Genomic DNA, 20,283 nt, shown 5'->3' on the forward strand with positions numbered 1-20,283 from the left:
CACGAATCGCCGGTGTGTGTCCGTGATTGGCTCTGATAGCGACAGTCAGAACCCAATCAGAAGGGTATCGGGCGGCGGAGGAACGGTGAGTGAACGCGGCTGTGAAAAGGGGACGGGACTCGGTAGCCGGGGATTGGCGTGCGACTGGCCAACCAAATGACTAAAATCGTTATATACAGGAATTAACGTGTATGATTTGTGCGCGGTGCCTCGGCTTTGTGAAAGGTGTAAGACCGCCGCCCAGTTTTCTGTTACGAGCGATCAAATGAAGTCTCGGAGTCGACCGTAAACAGGCCTGCGAGCCTGGCTAACCCGCTGCTGTCTTTGTGTTTCTTAGCTAGTTAGCCGTCTAGCTACCAGGTATCCAGCTTGTATTAAACCTGCCAGAGGCTGAAAGGGTAGAGATGTGGACGAAATAGCATAATGTATCATCTATCAAGGTGGTTTACAACAAGCATCCGTCTGCCCTCTGTGGTATGTTTACTCGAAAACGTAGCTAAGACGTTAGCTAGCTAGCTAACCAGCGGGCTTGGCTTGGCTTGCTGTACCCGGTTTCCCGAACGCAGTGACTGTTTAATTTAAATAATTCATAGTATTGCAAATCCTGCGCTAACGAACGATGCATATCGACCTCATCCGTGTGAGAACTGCTTAGATGAAGGGCGGGAGGACTGGGCATTGGGTTCCAGTGCTACTGTACTGGTATGAGGCTGCGTCCTGGACATCTGCACTGACCAGGACATGGACCATCACCCGCATGCCTCTGAATAATGGACATTAAATGATTGATAAACTTCAGCAAGCGTATGCAGATTCTGTACATATAGTTATGTGCAAAATAATGGCAGTCTAACATCACTAATGTATTTAATGACTGATTTTGTCAGAAAATATACAACATGGGGGGGGGGGGGAATTAACGACTAGATGTCGTGTAATTGACCCATTTAATGAAAGGGGAGTGTGTTCAAATTAATAGCAGTGTGGAGTTCAATTAGCTCATTCATTATATGAAGAAACATGTCAATTATGGCCCTTATTTAAAGGAAGGCAGCAGATGTTTTACCTCCTTGTTTCAGCCCTTGCTCAGTGAGTAAAATGGGTCGTTCCAGACATTGTACAGAAAGAGAAAGAACTTTGATCAAGAAGTTGATTGGAGAGGGGAAAACATATAAAGAAGTGCAGAAAATAATTGGCTGCTCAGCTAAAATGATCTCAAATGCTTTAAAATGGCAAACAAAACCTGAAACGCGTGGTAGGAAAAGAAATACTACCATCCGCGTAGATCATAGAATAACAAGAATGGCAAAGAAGCATCCAATGATCAGCTCCAGGGAAATCAAAGAAGATCTTCAGTTACCTGTGAGTACTGCAACAATCAGAAGACGCCTACGTGAAGCCAAACTATTTGCAAGAAGCCCTCATAAAGCACCATTGCTGAAAAAAGGATGCGTGTTGAAAAGGCTACAGTTTGCCAAAGAACACATTGACTGGCCTAAAGAGAAGTGGCGCAACATTCTATGGACAGATGAGAACAAGATTGTTCTTGTTGGGTCTAAAGGCCACAGCCAGTTTGTGAGACGACCCATACACACGGAATTCAAGCCCCATTACACTGTGAAGACTGTAAAACATGGAGGTGCAAGCATAATGGTTTGGGGATGTTTCTCATACTTTGGAGTTGGACCCATTTATCGCATACCAGGCACCATGGACCAGTTTGAATATATCAAATTACTGGAAGAGGTCATGATTCCTTATGCTGAAGAAGAAATACCCTTGAAATGGGTGTTTCAGCAGGACAATGAGCCCATACACAACAGCAAGCGGGCAACATCCTGGTTCCAGACCAACAAGATTGATGTTATAAAGTGGCCAGCCCAAACCCCAGACCTCAATCCGATTGAGAATTTGTGGAGTGACATAAAAAATGCTGTTTTTGATGCAAAACCCAAGAATGCAGAAGAACTGTGGAATGTAATCCAGTCAGCTTGGGCTGCAATATCTGTTCGCAGGTGTCAGGTGTTGGTTGACTCTATGCCACACAGATGTAAAGCAGTTATCAGAAATAAAGGTTATATGACTAAATACTAGTTCAGTGATCAACAGAAAAGCTATCTGTAAACAACTTTGTTTATACAGTAAATATTCGCGTTTGTAAATGAAAATGAAGACACTGCTATTTTTTTGAACAGCCCATTATTCTTTTTTCTTCCTTTTCAGTTTAAAAATTGATATTTCGTTCATGTTTTCATTTGGATTTGAATGTGCCGTGCTCCCAGTGCCTTTGTGTATATGGAAATAAATGCTATTATGAGGATTGAGCTTTTTCCCGGTTGTTTTAAACACACTGCTATTATTTTGCACATAACTGTACAGAACATCCATTGCACATACATTTTGCTTTATAAAGTTAATTTAGAATAATTGTTGGCTGACTTTTTATAACTTCTCATATGGAAACATTAAGACACTTACTTTCTTTCTGTGACACTTTAAACTACACTTTATGTCCCACATGCTTATAGGATCAGTAGTGTTTTCCTTTACAGTTCAGTGTCGGAGCCAAAGAAATAAACACTCGTGCAGCAGACCATCTTGAAGGAAAATGACTAGATGATGCTTCCTTTACATGGGTCAGGTGTTAAACAAATTTTTAATCTAAAAACATGGAGCTTATTCCCCTTATTTGTACCTATCCACACCTTATCCAGGTGCATTAACTCTCCAAAGATCACCAGATCAACGAGTCATCAGCTACCTCTCAGCATTCCACAATGTTGAGAAAGAAAAGCACCAAGTCGTCTTTGTTTTCTCCTCAGAGTCGTGCACATCGTGTAGCACTAATCTTGGCTTCCGAATTCCAGCTAGACTGTTGCCATGGAGCAGTACACTGCCACCACGACCAGCGGAGAGCAGATAGTGGTTCAGGCAGCCGGCGGGCAGATCCAGCAGCAGGTGAGAGACATGCTTGGGTGTCTTTGGCATGCTACTACCACCCTGTGTAACTGGTACTAAGGACCTGGCGGATGCAGAGTACAGTGAGCTAAAAGAGGTGGGGAGTCCTGCCACAGTATGTTTTGTCATGTGAGAGCGAGTGGGTGTGGTTTGTGAATCTTTTGGTTTTGCTTTTTTCTGATCCAATACGCAAGGCAGATGTATGGTTGTATCTCCCATGTGTGCGAGCATGTCACTGTGGATAAAAGAAAGTGATTTACAACCAGACAACAGTCGTTTATAGCAGTTGTACTGTCCGTGTGCGTGGTCCATATAACAATACCCTTCATTCCCTGTGCACCAGAGCACAGTCACTGCAGTCCAGCTGCAGGCTGACCCACAGGGTGACCCAGGAGCGGCCCAGCAGGTGCAGACTCTCCAGGTAGTGGTGTGCCCTCCTGGTGCCCTGTCCTTCCCCAACCATATGTGTCTGCATGACTGTGGCAAATAGGGCCAGGTTTCCCAGATTGTTCACTACATGACGGTCATCCTTATGTCATGTCCCTGTAAAGCACTTTGAGATGCATTTTGATGTAAGAAAGATGGCATACAGATACCATGGTTATGGGAGTAATTGTTACATACTCTCTCTTACATCTTTGAAAGACAGTTATGTTACGACTATACTGGGAAACCTGAGCTCTGCTCATAGCTGGAATAAGCTGATCAAAGATAATCAAGTTTTGTTATAGCTTTGTGATATTTAGATGCAATTGTATTATATACTGGCTGCAGATCAGCCTTCCAGACAACCTCCAACCAGCATGTCTATATGGATGTGAATGAACCCATTTCATGATTAAAAAAAGTTTTGTTTTGTGTTTGCAGTTCGGTGTATGCATGGACTACTGCCTTAGAGAGACAGACCAGCAAAGTTGTTTTTTTTTGTTTTTTTGTTTTGTTTTTTTTCCCCCCCATAGAAGCTAATAGTTTGCATGCATATTCATGCTCACCCTTGTGTTTTGGGTTTGGCTTGCACCTACAGATGAAGCTGAGAACATTTGTTCTTGCAAGGTTTGGCATGTCCATGGCCTGAGCCAAAGGCGAGATGGCTGTAGCACTGAACAGCTCATCTCTTTCTTTATTCACCCTTTCTCTAAGGTTCAGGGACAGCCCCTAATGGTGCAGGTCAGCGGGGGTCAGCTCATCACCCCCTCTGGGCAGCCTATAATGGTACAGGCCATGTCAGGTGGGCAGGGCCAAACCATTATGCAGCTACCAGTGACAGGCACACAAGGTCTTCAGCAAGTGAGTAGGTCTAGGTCTGAAATCTTTTTTTGACCTAAGAGATGTTGTTTGATGTATGCTTGTTGCACAAACACAGCCTTGAGGGAACCACATCACAGCACAACTAAGCACTACATCCAACCCAAGAAGAACTTAATAATCAGGCAGTGCTTTGTACCAAGGAAAACATTAAACTGTGCAGTGCTTTGGGGCTGGATCTGGAACATGTTTGGGTAAAGACCCTTATTTTCTCTGTCCCCTTATATCCAAATTGTTGTTTATGCGGGAATGTGGAAGCAGATCTTAGTTTGTCACTCATTACTATGTAGCTCTTCATATCCAAAGGTGCTTTCCACAAAATCAATACTGTGAAATTAATGTCTAGTTAATCTAACTGACTTCTCTTTTTTGTAGTTTGACCTATGGATGTTGAATTCCTTCAGATTTATTTCTGGTCATAATCACAGGATAACTCGGCCGTGTGTTTGTAAAAGGTCTGAATGGATTCTGTGGTTTTGTGTGGTTCAGATCCAGCTGGTGCAGCCTGGACAGATCCAGCTGTCTACGGGTCAGACGCTTCAGGTGCAGGCTGCACAGGGGCAGACACAGCAGATTATCATCCAACAGCCCCAGACTGCAGTGACCGCAGGACAGAACCAGGTCGTTGTCCCATTCTCTCTGTCTCTCTCTCTCACACACACAGCAATATGCACTGTAGGTGCCTGTTCTATTGAGCTTTGTTCTGCAAACCTGTTTAAAATCTTTGTGGCGTTTCTGAAATTTGACTTGTGGTGAAACTGGAAGGGTGAAGCTGAGGTAAGAAACTGATCACTGATATCCAACTAACACTTAATCTTCCAAAAGCGGATATACACATGCAAACTTTCTCACTGATGATGCGTGTGTATCAGTATTTCTTTATAACTATTTTAATTAACAGTCAGAGCAAACATGCACACATGCATTGTAGGTGTAGATGCAGTTTCCCAGGTAACTGTATGATTATGTGCCGTGTTGTAACTCAGACTCAGCAGCAGATCACAGTGCAGGGTCAGCAGGCCCAGACGGCTGAGGGCCAGACCATCCTCTACCAGCCGGTCAGCGCAGACGGCACCATCCTTCAGCAGGGTAATGCTGCTGCTACCACCCATGCCTGCCCAGGGGTTAACAACCCCCCTCTACATTTCATTGGGTCTTTCCAGAATTAAAATGTATACCTTATAATGAACTCTAACTGTAGGAGGTAGTTCAACACCAGTCACTTTGTAGCACCTCATGGTATAGAGTGCAGAGTATCAGGCAACGTGAACGCAAGCAGAACCAAGTGTTCCAGCTGTCTTTGTTACCGTGTCTCTGCAGGAATGATCACCATCCCTGCAGCCAGTCTAGCGGGAGGCCAGATCGTCCAGGCTGCATCCAGCCCGGGCAATTCCAGCCCTCAGGGCACGGTCACTGTCGCCCTGCCCGTTGCCGGGAATGTCGTCAACACTGGGGGCATGGTCATGGTGGGTCCCTCATGCTTGTGTGCCGTGGATTTTTTGAGAGTGGGACCTTCCCGGACCTGGTGCCTGTCACTATCTCTGGTGTTAGCCACTCCAGATAACTCATCAATAACTTGAACTCAGGTAGAAGTTAAAGGGTTGAGAAAGGAGAAAACTGTCATTTACCTGATGCTGTTGTGCACAAGCGACTTACAATTACAGATCAGTTTATGGGGACCTGTTGTTGTTATTATTAGTAACATTCATAATACAGTCCACAGTTTCATTTCACCATTTGTGTGTGTGTGTGTGTGTGTGTGTGTGTGTGTGTGTGTGTGCGCGCGCGCGCATGTGTGCATCAGATGGTCCAAGGCGGCAGCTCCGTCCCCACCATGCAGCGAGTTCCTCTCCCCGGAGCTGAGCTGCTGGAGGAGGAGCCTCTCTACGTCAATGCCAAGCAGTACCACCGTATCCTGAAGAGGCGACAGGCTCGTGCCAAGCTCGAGGCTGAAGGCAAGATCCCCAAGGAAAGGAGGGTGAGTTCAGCACAGGAGACATGAAAATCAGATTTCTGTCACGCGAAGTTCTTGTTGAACTTCAAGACTGTGATCATGTTAACCTATGGTATGTTGTCCCCTTCTCAGAAATACCTGCATGAATCCCGTCACCGTCATGCTATGGCACGGAAGCGTGGCGATGGCGGGCGTTTCTATTCGCTGAAGGAAAAGGAGGAGATGGCCATACAGGTGAGCGGAGGGCTCGAGCCCTTCTCTGATTGGACGGCCACCTATGCCCCGCCCCTTGGGTAACCAGCCAGCCTATTACAACCATTAAATATCTCACAATCCCCTTCACAAGCCACTGGCAAAGACTTCAGATACTGTGTGTGTGTGTGTGTGTGTGTGTGTGTGTGTGTGTGTGTGTGTGTGTGTGTGTGGCTATTAGTACACAAGACCGTGTGGTGTTACTTTTTACTCAGACGCAACAGGTATGCACGCAGCAGGTATACACCCTGGCTGTCTCACACACAGTGCTGTGAAAGTGTTTGCCCCCTTCCTGATATCTTTTTTTTTTTGCATGTTTGTCACACTTAAATGCTTGAGATCATTAAACAAACTTAAATATTAGACAAAGATAACACAAGTAAACACAAAATGCAGTTTTTAAATGAACGTTTTTGTTATTAAGGGGGAAAAAATCCAAACCTAATTGGCCCTGTGTGAAAGTGATTGCCTCCCTGTTTAAAGCATAAATTAACTGTTAATCACCGAGTTCAATTTCTCTAGCCACTCCGAGGCCTGATTACCGTCACACCTGTTCTCAATCAAGAGATCACTTAAATAGGACCTGCCTGACAAAGTGAAGCAGATCAAAAGATCCTCAAAATCTAGACATCATGCTGTGATCCAAAGAACTTCAGGAACAAATGCGATCTATCAGTCTAGAAAATGTAATGAAGCCATTTCTAAAGTTTTGGGACTCCACGAACCATAGTGAGAGCCATTATCCACAAATGGCGAAAAAATGGAAGAGTGGTGAACCTTCCCAGGAGTGGCCGCCCGACCAAAATTATCCGAAGCATGCAGCGACGACTCATCCAAGAGGTCACAAAAGACCCCACAACAACATCCAAAGAACTGCAGGCCTCACTCAGTTAAGGTCAGTGTTCTTGACTCCACCATAAATAAGAGACTGGGCAAAAATGGCCTGCATGGCAGAGTTCCAAGACAAAAACCACTGCTGAGCAAAAAGAACATAAAGGCTCATCTCAGTTTTGCCAGAAAACATCTTGATGATCCCCAAGACTTTTGGGAAAATACCCTGTGGACTGATGCGACAAAAGTTGAACGTTTTGGAAGGTGTAACACAGCATTTCAGAAAAGGAACATCATACCAGCAGTAAAATATGCTGGTGGTAGTGTGATGGTCTGAGGCTGTTTTGTTGCTTCAGGACCTGGAAGACTTGCTGTGGTAAATGGAACCATGAATTCTGCTGTCTACCAAAAAATCCTGAAGGAGAATGTCCAGCCATCTGTTCATGACCTCAAGCAGAAGTGCACTTGGGTTCTGCAGCAGGACAATGATCTAAAACACACCAGCGAGTCCACCTCCTGAATGGCTTAAGAAAAACAAAATGAAGACTTGAGTGGCCTAGTCAAAGTCCTGAGCTGAATCCAATTGAGATGATATGGCATGACCTTAATTTATGTAAATTTTTTTTCCCCTTAATAATAAAAACCTTCATTTAAAAACTGCATTGTGTGTTTACTTGTTATCGTTGTCTAATATTTAAGTTTGTTTGATGATCTGAAGCATTTAAGTGTGACAAACATGCAAAAAAATAAGATATCAGTAAGGGGGCAAACACTTTTCACACCACTGTGTTTGTTTCCACATACATATTTATGAAAGCTGGATCTAGCTGAAAGCTATATTGTCTCCCTCTAACAATGCTGGGCATGTCTGCAACTCTTTTGGCTCTGCTCCAGCACATCAGATTTGAAATGAGGTAAAAAATTGAGGTTGAAGTGCAGCCAGTGTTTACATCTGTACTGGGTAAACGATATAGGAATCGTATCTCTTTTTATGCATAGTCTTCCCATTTCAGGGTGCCATAAGTAATAGATTGAAAGAGCACGATATTAAATATATTTGCAATGTTGAATCCTGGTTGAAAGTCCTCAGTCGTTGATGATTGTGTGAAGCTCTTAAAGATCAGCCAGGCCTTTAATACAGCAGATTTCAGCACCATATTCTGTTCAATAGTTTAACAAAAAGCTTAATTTTATTATTAAAAGGATCCTTTGGCCATCCACTATGTCCAGGACACTTGCTATTCTTAACTCGCCAGTGTGTACTTCCTGCCTCACAGATTTTGAGGGCCCTAATGTTTAGCTTGTCTGTCATGGATTTATTCCAATTTCTCTACTGCAGCTAAGAACCTAGCCAACACGAGTTACATATGGACTGCACTATGTACATGGGTGTCTTGAGGCCTAGCCATGCTGCGCTAGCAGTTACTTGGCCATACTAAAGGCATAGTTTGGCAAGCCTAGGCCATTCACTTTATGTAGCAAACACCCACAGAGCTGCAAACTGTCTTAGCTAGCATGACTGGTAGCTGCTAGTCATGCTATCTGAAATAAAGCCGAAACTACACTGCCGTCAGTTCATTTGATCAGCTGCCAACACTGTGCAGCTGAGCAATAGTCTACCTTCACCTGGTTACCTTCACTATTGAGTCTTGTTGACCTGTTACCACTGTTACAGTGCAATATTGTTAGTTACAGTGTAATACAGTGACTACTAGTTACAGCATATTGATGCTCTATTCACTCTTTACTTACTCCTTTGTGAGTATGGTATTCCATACGAAATATCATAGTACGCTGATCACTGTAATGGTAAAGTGGTGGTATAATGTCAAGTGTTGCCACCTCTGGAACGTCAGTGTTGCTCTTCATGCGGGTTAACCCAGTAACCCGGCTAAACGTGAACTTGGTTTGGTTAGAACCAGCGCCAGGCCTTTGGCCTGTCATGGCAAACGAGGGCTTCCTTTGCCCTATGACGTGCAGCATTGTCATTCCCATTGTGTATGTGCTGTGCTGTGTGTTTGTGGAGCTACTGTGGGTTCTGTCACTGTGTTCCTCAGCTTTCGTTGTTATTGTCTTTACTTCACTGTGCTTAAGAATATAGTCATTATAAGCAATTAAAACAAACCGCAGTCCCTTAAATCACCAGCTGTTTTGTAAGACCTGATTTTTTTCCTCTCTGTTTTGTTTTTTTTTTGTCATTTTACTCACTGCTTTGTGCTATTTTGATGTGTATGTTCCTCTGCGTAACTTTGTGGTGTTGTACTGAAGTTGACAATTGTGTTTCTGAACCTGTCATGACGTCAATTATTTGCAAATAAACATGCACCTTTTGTGTAATTTTTAATTTTTAATATATGCACAAATCTCTACATGTGGCTTTCTCTACTGCAACACAAAATAAACTGCTTTATTTTATTATATTACACAATTATAGATTTTATATATGGTATCTTATATTACATCCTATACTATAAAATACTAAAATGGTACAATATGCTTAGCTGTATTTGTGCAGGTAATCATTACTTTTCTGTATCGTGAGGCTGTATTGTCAGTTTGCACTGTGACAGTCTATGATTAAACTATCACTTATAACATGATTAGGGGTTTCTAAGAGCAGAGGGACCATTTAGCAAGAGCAGAATGATTCTAGTAGCCTGATGCTAACTGGACCCTCTTGGCACTTATTCATTGTTAGCCACAGTAATGTCTCCTTGCTATGGGTTTTAAATGATGGTGCCTTCGTCTCTCTTCATGCTCTTCCTCTTTCTGGCTGGCAGGTGGAGGCTGAGCAGGGCCCATCCGGAGGGGAAGCCGTCACTCACATGGTCCGGGTTTCGTAACCGCCCCTGTTTGTACGCATGTGCATCGCTGGGTCACTCAGCTTTATGTTAACAAGATCGCGAGGCAGACCCATCGCGCTCCGAATCTCAGCGAACGGTTTATGCCCATTCTCGCGCTGGCTCTGCTGAGTTCTGGTGTCAAACCCACTATTCTATGACAGTTTTTGACTATATCATTGTAAATGAGGGAGAGCTGGTTTTGCATCAACTATTAGCTCTCTTACTTTGTCTTTGGGGTCTTTGCAAGCATGGGAAGACAAACAGTACTTATACTGAGGATTCCCCCCCTCCCCCGTGACATCTGACTGAAGCTGTCTTGTATGCTGTATTTTTACTTGGAAGTGATTTTTCTTCTATGCATGACTTTTAAATTAATTTGTTCACCTGTCTGAACGGGAGTCTCCTCATGTTCTCGCATATGTTAATGCTCCTTTGTAGTGACGCAAAGACACTCGCTTGAATATTTCTTATATGTTTATTATGAATAGTCTGCATTTTACTTCCTCAAACAAACTGAAATAATTTGCTGACTATGCACTTCCACACAGATTCAAGTTTTTCTTGCCTTTGCATACCTTATTGAATTCGTGAGTTGGATTTGGTGTTTTAGGGCAGGAAAACCCGAAACTGTAGGGGGCAGTTAAAGGGTTAAGGTGCAGATGCCAATAGCAGTCATTACTGTATCCAAAATTTCAAAGTAATTTTGTAACAAAATCAGCTTGGACATTTTATATGAAAATAAACGTTAATGTGAAAATATATTTTATGTCCAACATTTGGAAGTGCTGTATGACAAGTGCAGATTTGTGTGTGTGGCTTTAGAGAAAAACAGGGCAACTTCTTAAAATAACTGGGAAACACCAGCCATAAATGTCTTTTTGAAGAAAATATTCTCCATTGGTGTAACTAATTTAGTACCTGGCATCTAAGAGAGTTTCTTCACAACATCCCACAAGACCTAAATATAGATGTGTGGTTGGCATAGCTGAATACCAACTGCACCACTGACATATGCTCTAAATCAGATCCAAACCAAACTTGAGCATACTAAGATTTGTCACTTTGGACTTGTGAACAATGATTTTTGAATTTGTGCGTTTTATCATAACAGATGAGTTTGTAGTGTATTCCTTTGAAGTTGTGTAAAGAGAATCTGTAAATATTTTTGCAAATCTCATCTTCCTGCAACTAGGAGGTGATGGAGCCATGGAGATGTTTAGTTGCGTGACCTATGATAATTCTGTTCCAAGGTCTGTGGAGCTGTGTGTCCCTGAAATGAGCCATCTCCTTTTTGCCCTTTTTATTCTGCTCTAGGATCTGTTTCACCCATCTGTGTTTGGGCCTTAGTAATGATGAGAGAGGTGTCAAAAACTGCCTCAGGTCTGCAAAGACAGGCACCTGCCGTCAGCTTCCCATTGAAGCCGTTCTTACGGCACAACAGCCATACATTAGCATAAGAACAGTGAGCCATTAATCAGGGCAATAAATGCTGTGGAATTTTGTCCTTTTCCGTAGAAGAGGTGTGTCTGTCCTTTTGGAGCATAATGCAACATCCAGTACACAGTAAAAACCATACATGTCCTTAATTTGAATATCAGATAAAGGAGCCCTGGTAGGTGGCCCTTCCTTGCTTACCTCTATCTCTTAAAACAGCACGAGCTTCACCGCAAGAGGACAAGAACTGGAATTTTCACAGTGCATCAAAAAATGGCAAAGTGACTTGTTAAGGTCTAGGTTGTGTTAACACAGTATAATACATGAAGTCTTGTAATAAGGTGGCACTTATGGATGCACCGCCCAGCCCTGTTTCTTTACTGCAACAACACAATGTACGATACCCATGATGGTGATTATTTCTGTTGTCAGCAAGACTAGCCTCACACCCAGGAAAACTGCAGCTGGCTATTGGCCAGTGCAGCTTGGGGCCCTAGTCATCCGTTCCCAATTATTAATTTCAGCCAAATTGTGTGTATGTGTGTGTGTCACTCGATTCTGTTTGGCTAATGCAGTCAGCAAACTCAAGCCCGGCTCTGATTGGGCTCCTTCATCAGTCCACTCTGGCTTCCACTGTTCCGCAGAGCCTCATCGCCATATATGGTGACTCCTCTCTGCCCTAAGAGTTCCCATAAAAATGAAATAAAAATGGAAAAAAAAAATAATAATAAAATGGAAAGGAAAAAAACAAAGCGAGAACACACGCGGGGGTCCTTCTTCACTCCTGCGTCAGCCGCACACCGACGCCTCCGTAGCACTTGGCGGCGCTGTAGAAGAAAGGGAGGATGAAGATGTCCAAAATACTGTGCCACAGGGTCTCGAGCCAGCCAGTGTTAACAAGGATGGCCTTTATGCATGGAGAGAGGAGCCTGGATGACAGGAGAGACCAGAGGACGGGATGAAGGCTTGGATCTGAGCAGGTTGTATCAGCTTAAAGACAGTTAATGAGGTTTGGGGTCAGGGTGCTTCTAACAGCTACAGATTCCAGGTAACGGAGTATATGTAACAACGCTAGGGCACACAAAAAAACTATTCCAGGTAACGGAGTATAGGTAACGACGTTAGGGCACACAAAAAAACTATTCCAGGTAACGGAGTATAGGTAACGACGTTAGGGCACACAAAAAAACTATTCCAGGTAACGGAGTATAGGTAACGACGTTAGGGCACACAAAAAAACTATTCCAGGTAACGACGTTAGGGCACACAAAAAAACTATTCCAGGTAACGGAGTATATGTAACAACGTTAGGGCACACAAAAAAACTATTCCAGGTAACGACGTTAGGGCACACAAAAAAACTATTCCAGGTAACGGAGTATAGGTAACGACGTTGGGGCACACAAAAAAACTATTCCAGGTAACGGAGTATAGGTAACGACGTTGGGGCACACAAAAAAACTATTCCAGGTAACGGAGTATATGTAACGACGTTGGGGCACACACAAAAACTATTCTGCTACCGAAAAAATGACATTTCTTGTACATTTTTAAAAATGTGGTGATGACATATGAGGATTGCTTTAGAACTTAAAGATCACATTTCTGGACAAACATTTCACCATTAATTCATAGAATGACATCAAAAAAAATTTGTCTTCCTCAATGCTAACTTTTATAAATATAGGCTTAATTTCTGTACTACTAGAACCAAATAAAAACCAATGTACAAGCTATCATGCATTATCAGTGCTTAATACAGACTGAAGGTAATGAGTAAACCTTTAGCAACAAGACTGGAATCAGTAATGTCATATCTCATAAATCCATCCAAACTGGCTTCATCAAAGGCAGAAGACATCAAACAACACATTGTTTATTCAACCTCATTTACATATCTAAACAAAGGCATAACACAGTGGATATATCTCTAGATACAGAAAAGGCATTTGACAAGGTCATCTGACAAGTCCTTTTTTTTTGTAATACTAGGTGGGGGGGGGGGGGGGGGGGGGAATCTGTTTTGGAGACTTATTCATTAACATACACTGAAGTTTTCCAAATGGTTTAATGTCTAAAATATTCAGGCTGCAATGAGTGATGAGGCAGGGAAGTTCACTCTTTACATAACTTTTTGCTTTATTCTTTGAACCCCTACCCTCTGCAATAAGATAAAATTATGATATTACTGGTATTTTAGACAATCACCAAATGTATAAAATATCGCTTTATGCTGATATCCTACATTCAGAATCTCAAAACATCTCTCAAAGCATTAAATTTATCAGCGCCTCTAGACTATCTGAATACACCGTCAACCATGGGAGAAAACCACCATTCTACCAGTCCCAATACTGCCTGGTACTATAGGATACTACTGTCCTTTGGCAGTTAATGAGTTAAAATAATCCAAAACTATAGAAATCGGAATACATTAATTTGGATTAGGATTACAGATCATTTTCATAGATAATCAGTAATCTGTAAGAGAATACATTTACAACCCTCCCAACCCTGCGTAAGAATAATACACTATTGGGCAGGTGAGTTGGATGCATTCCTAAACATAATGGCCTGGGAGAGTAACGTAAAAGTGGGCTCCCCCACACACGCGCGCCTGATTCCACAGATGGTTACCAAGCCTTATATAAGGCCATGTGGGTGTATATAATATCAATAAACTATTAAGATCACTACATGTGTCAGTGATATACTAATAAAACTGTGAATAAAGAATCATGCAGCAGTTTTACTGACATGCTATTAAACTCGACAGACTTTTTTTTGTTTTTTGTTTTGCAAAGAGAGTATTGATACCAGATGTGAAGGAAGCTGAGGACGGCGAAGAGGATGCCGGCGAGGATGGAGACTGGAGCGGCCAGTAGCGCGGTGATGATGCGGTAGGACCACACACGGGACACCTCGAAGAGTGCGTGGCTCCAGAGCCATACCCGGTCGCCGCTCCGCACCGCCGTCGGCTCGGCGATCACGTCCTCGAAACTCACCTAAAGACACACGCACCGACCAGACGGCAGACTTTCTGCCTTTGCACTGCAGCGATACAGTTGGATTATAACGTGGATTATGACTGTAATTGGTCATCTCAGACTTGTAATCTCAAACTACTAAAGCAAATGCCACGTTACTGAGCTAGTGAATGTACTGGAGATATGCTCAAAGACGTGAGATACTGGAAATGCTTTTATTACACTAATTTCATTATTATGTAAATAATTAGTATATTGATTTTCAATGGAGAACTGCCAATGGTATTTAAGACTGGACCACTGTAAATCTTTCCAGCAGATTATGATTCAATTATGGTCGTAATTTTGCTTTGAAAAGTGTTGGGGACAAGAGGTGATGCATTTAATTCAGCTACTCCTTTAAGAAATCGCTGAACATAAATCAGCGCTGGGACTGCAGGGAAGAGCTTCGCCAAATGTTTAATGGCGTTTAACAAGACAAAACGTGGCACGTATGGATTTATGCATTTGTATTACATTTTCTATTTATTTCATTCAAAATTATTTGTTTTGTTGGGACGTTTATTTTGAAGGAAAAGTTATTTGACTTTCCAGTAGTTGTGCTGGTATTTTTCACGAAGCTCACATGCAATGATCAACTCATTGAAAAAATATTTTCAGAGTACCCTTTCAAAAAGTGGTGGGGACAAAATCAGGCATTACAGAAAGTAGTGGGGACATGTTCCCAGCGTTCCCAGCATAAATGACAGTAAAAACAGTAAAAAAGTATTTATGCCTCATTAATGTAAAAATAAAGGAACAGGTTTTGATTTTTACTGCTTTACTCAGTTTTGAGCTTGGGTTACTGTGTTTATAAATGTAGCCGTTTTCTAGACGTGAGTTAGCCTTGTGCATATGAGTCTTTTCTTGCTGTCTTAGACTGACAGTTGCTTTGCACTGCACTAAAACAAAGCCCAAGAGAACCTGGGCTTTCATGCCCGCCACACCATGCTATACATCATCAAATTCCACCAGCAAGCACCCATTAAAATAGCTCCTCAACAGTGTCACATTAGCATACAAACTGCAGTATAGAATCATTTTATACAAATATGTTATAGTGAAGAGTAATGTGGATCTTTTCAAATAAGATGCCATTTGTTGGAAAACACTCCAATGACTGTGAAAATTCAACACATGCTAAGGATGAAATGGATGAGAGAGAAAATGCAGTCTGATAAAATGTACATATTTGCTGTTGATCACTTATTGCACTTTAGAATAAAGATAAAAGTATGTGAGAGAATTTCCCAATCATAGGGTATCCGTAGTGATCAATGAATTTTGGGATCTGATAATCTGATCCCTATGAGAGTGTTTAAAAAAACAGCAATGAATAATTTATATGGCTTAATAGGAAACTACGTTCTTCTGTATGGTTTCAGTGAGTGATATCCTGAGGTTTATGTTTGGAATATCCTTTAGAGACTTTCACTGAGAAGCTTTTGTTGTCCTGGACTGTTATTTTCCATAGCACTGGAAAAAGCCCTTTCAGTGTGGTACTATATTTGCCCTTACGGACTGAAGACATGTGTTGCTTTCATATTATGTTTGTCTCAGGACACCATCTGTGGCTGTCTGCAGCATAAAGACAACGTTTCTGATTTGCATGTTAGCTCACATGTAGGAAACACAGATGTGCTGTGAGGAACTATCTAGCACCCAGCCGATGCTGGGTATTTTTGCTAACATTTTCAACTTGGATCCATTGGGCGTAAGCATGTAGCCATGTTTCAAAGTTGGCTACATGATATTTGTGTGTATCAAATTGCTATCCAGTATCTCTATGGTCTGCTCACATGATAAACACTCAAATTGAGTTAATTTCTACAGTACAGTTGGCTCTATTGAGATATATTTTTAGTCCGTCTAATCTGTCCTTATTCTGTCCTTATTATATATTCAGTAATATATATGATGGCTTGCTTTTTAGTCTAGGATTAGTTTTGTGTAAATTACACACTTAGAAGTGGATTCTCCAGTAATCTCAGATGGGTCCGGTGGATTACGTACCTTGAGGCATTCATTAATCTGCCGTGGATCTCTCTCATTGAGGAGAGGCCTAGTGTCGCTTTGCGTGGAGATTATGTCTTCCTCCTCCTCTTCCTCCACGACTGTCTCCAGTCGCCCCTTCCAGGGCTGCCCCCCATTGCTCTCACTCTCCTCATCTTCGTTGTCCCCCTCTTCGTCTCCGAGGTAGATCTCTGCGTCCACATCAGCCGCTGCCCGCATGATGGTGCCGAAACGTCAGGCTGCTGTCCAAACAAACACGGGTGCCACAATGCTCACACACACACACACACACACACACACACACACTTGCGCCCAGCCCGGCCACGCACACTTACTCGCACACACCCTATACGTGCCGAATGCTCAGCAGTGTTTGCTCAACTTTGCAGTGTTGCTGCAAAGCTGGTCCGAGAGGTATATTAGGAAAGTGACCGTGCTCTTACAAGAATCCCCCATGCACCACCTACAGGAGATATAAATACCTCAGGGTGGGCTGGCACTGTTACAGTTGTACTATTGGCTGCCCTGAGAAACACATGCAGAGTAAGGTCAGGGTTCAGGCCAATGATAAGTGCTGCTTTGTATTTAACACCGAGTCCAAATCTCATAGCCTAAGATCAGGTCCAGTTTGAGTAAAAGAGAGTCTAAGGAGTATATCTAGTGATTGTATGAGTTAAAACCACTCTGTCTAAAATAGTGACGGAGCAGCTCCCGTCCCTTTGACTGCTCCTGAACTTCAGAAGTGGTGTGGTCTGGTGTTGTAATGGCACGACACAAAGCTTATGGAAAGAGTTTGGACTGTTTGTTTGTTTGTCAATCCCTTGCGTCTCAATCCCTCCTGCAGATATCGTATGTCATTTTTTTAAAATGACACAATCATAATGCGATGAATGTCTTTGAAACTGTTCACGACATGTCAGCTTTTCATAATGGCAAAGGCCATGGTTGTTTCACTGGCACCCACATCACAGACAGTCTTGTGGCCCAAAATACAAAGCCCTGCACTGGGAGACCAGCACCATTTGGGTGACCAATAAGAGGAGCTGATTGCGTCACCTTGCAGTCTCCTTGGGGATGGGATAATGTGGAAAATACTCTCAACAGCGTTGACAGGATTTCACAATATGCTTTTAGGAAAATCAGCCACTGTCCAGCTGGTGAAACCATTAGCAGATCAACCTTAAGTTTCTGTTTATAGCCCGGCTGTTACCTCATCATCTGTCATCATCAATTGCACATAAATACAGAGAAATGATTCTGTTCTTTTTCTCTGTTCTGGCTATTTAGACTTTAAAAGTTGCCTTTCGAGTCAGTGGTTCGAACTGTGCTGTTTGTGTCATGCTGCACCCTTCCTCTAAATGCACTGGACAGTGGAGAGAGCTACACTTCATATGTATAGACAGATTCAGACCATAACTAATATTACTCACTGAGGGTTTGGACTTGGACATTTGTAAAGTTGCTTTGTGACAACATCTGTTGTAAAAAGTGCTGTATAAATACATTTTGAAAAAATGTTTTATTATGGTGGAGCACATTTCTATTCTCACTGCTATTGTTCTGATTTATAGGAGCTGTTATTATTTGGTATTAAAACTGCACTTACGATAAAATTAAGTTTATTAAGTGGAGTATAGCAAAGTCCATCCTAAATAAGTAAGTGAATAAACAAACAAATTGTCACGGAATCAGTTTCACCCATCTCCAACTAACAACCAACCTCACTACAACTCCTAGAATCATCTTCACGGCTTGGAGCAACATTCAACCAATCACTGTTCATTTACACGTTCCCCCTCACAGGACTTTTGATCTCACCTGTTTCCCAACATGACTGCCTGTATATACCTAGTAGGTTTCATTACGCTTCGCAAAGTATTGCCACTACATCTCTGAGTGTGTACTGAGTGCCTTTGCCTAGATCTGTATTTTTGTCTCTCTGTTTTAATTTTTTGATTGACTTTATTATCTCTGGTTATTGGATTTTCCCTCTGGCTTGGTAAAATTTCATGCTGGCTTTCTGACCCTTGTTTTTCTGGCTTTCATGATTTTGGATTTTTCCTTGTTAATAAACAATCATTTTTATCATCCCCCCCCCACAAGCATCTGACCCATTCTGTAACAAATGAATCAAATAAATAAACAAATATTAAAAACTGATTCTAATCGGACTGAAAATACAAATTGGACTGAATTTCTGGCCTGTGGTTGAGGCCTCTCTGTCTTTGACAAAGTGAAATGTCATTACAATGGCTCTTATGTTACATGATAGAGTTAATTGATTCACAGCTTGACGAAAGAGGAACTAGGAGGTGAGAAGAAAACGTAGGAAAAGAGGCAGAGAGAGAGACGAGGAGGGGGGGGCTGTGGAGGTGACAGCACAGAATTGTGGGACAACAGAATTGTTTCCTGTTTCCCTGCCGCGTTTAGACATGTTGGTATAAGCTAATGGATTCTATGTGTTCATGTGGCAGGTGACTGAAAGTCTGTGTGTGTGTGTGTATGTTTGTTTGTGTGTGTTCATTATGGCTAGCTGAGGTTATCGCTTGTCTTAACCGCTGTGGGAACATTGGTGAACATGAAACTGCTGATGCAATAATCCTGGATTTTAAATATGGAAAGTAATAAATATAAAAAAATTTTTTAAAAAAAAGCAAAAATGATCATTATTTTAAATTGATTTTGAAAAGTTAGCTACATCCTATTTGATAAAAAGAAAAAAAAATCTAAACAGGAAAAAAATTCTATACATTTGCGTAGTTAATAATACTGCCTGAGCCTATTTCACAGACAGATGGCATTGTGGGATTTGGGGCAGAAATGCTCTCACTAATGGATTTTCTGACAATTTGGCCCATGCGTGTTCATCTGTTTTTCTGACCTCTCATTAACACACTGGAGGATTTTATCTCAACAGTCCAGTTGAAGTCACTTCTCCCTCGTGGAAGAAAAGAATGAATGCACATCTGACCTGGTCCAGGCCCTGTAGATACGGGTCCCTATGAGCTGTGATGTCATGTGGTGAAGAGCATGGCGAGCCGTGTGTACTCTTGCAGCACACCTGTACAGAGAACAGGAGCCGACAGCCTTGTCTTTTCCCACAGATATCCCAGTGCAGCTATCCTTTTATGTAAGTGTAGATAACAGGGAAAGACTACCCACTGCATATAAATCCCCAGCTCTGGGTTTAGTGACATGGTAAGCACAGCACAGCTTTGAGAGAATGAACTGCACTGAGCTGGATGTGGTTTAACTCAGTAATGGTGTTCATTGTTGTCATGATTGAGGATTGTTGCCGCCCACAAACAAGTACTGCAAAACGAAAAAACATAATCAAACACAAGCGTAACTTAAAAATGGACCAAAAAATAAAACAGCAATTTATTAAAAAATAACATTTAGACAACAGACTGACTGCACAGCAAAGCATAAACTCAACAAACAGTGAAGGTCCAGACCCCACCGCAGTTGCAGGTCAAACCCAGGCACCCTCCCACCTAACAAATGAAACAATAAAACAACATCAAAGCTACAAAACAATAAATGAGTGCTGCCAAACCCATCCATAGAACCTGACCAAGAAGAAAAGTCTATAGTCCAGCCAGGAGGTTTAGAGAGAAACAGAGAGAGAGTCACACTGTACTGCAGAGGGATCATAGGAGAGAGA

General features: G+C 42.2%; 2 protein-coding genes across 7 annotated transcripts; one reads left to right on the plus strand and one right to left on the minus strand.

The window, feature by feature from the left end:
* nfya (nuclear transcription factor Y, alpha) lies at positions 1-12,277 on the plus strand. 6 transcript variants are annotated; one of them, XM_027012432.2, is made up of 11 exons: positions 96-225; positions 338-474; positions 2,823-2,958; positions 3,302-3,382; positions 4,099-4,245; positions 4,753-4,884; positions 5,250-5,352; positions 5,584-5,729; positions 6,068-6,241; positions 6,350-6,451; positions 10,081-12,277. In XM_027012432.2, exons 3-11 carry the CDS (start codon positions 2,881-2,883, stop codon positions 10,141-10,143), a joined length of 1,026 nt encoding a protein of 341 aa, XP_026868233.1. In that variant the 5' UTR covers positions 96-225; positions 338-474; positions 2,823-2,880; the 3' UTR covers positions 10,144-12,277. The 6 variants fall into 6 exon arrangements, with proteins under 6 accessions (XP_026868234.1, XP_026868233.1, XP_026868232.1 ...); XM_027012433.2 differs by lacking the exons at positions 96-225; positions 338-474 and adding an exon at positions 1-85; XM_027012431.2 differs by having other exon boundaries at positions 96-474.
* On the minus strand, positions 10,605-17,033 carry zgc:172270 (uncharacterized protein LOC100136849 homolog). Its single transcript, XM_027012438.2, has 3 exons — positions 16,617-17,033; positions 14,395-14,582; positions 10,605-12,506 (listed from the first exon to the last, which is right to left on the minus strand). Exons 1-3 carry the CDS (start codon positions 16,833-16,835, stop codon positions 12,356-12,358), a joined length of 558 nt encoding a protein of 185 aa, XP_026868239.2. The 5' UTR covers positions 16,836-17,033; the 3' UTR covers positions 10,605-12,355.
* Between the last annotated feature and the right edge of the window lie 3,250 nt (positions 17,034-20,283).

Source organism: Electrophorus electricus, chromosome 20 (assembly GCF_013358815.1).
Source record: "Electrophorus electricus isolate fEleEle1 chromosome 20, fEleEle1.pri, whole genome shotgun sequence".
Lineage (NCBI taxonomy): Eukaryota > Metazoa > Chordata > Actinopteri > Gymnotiformes > Gymnotidae > Electrophorus > Electrophorus electricus.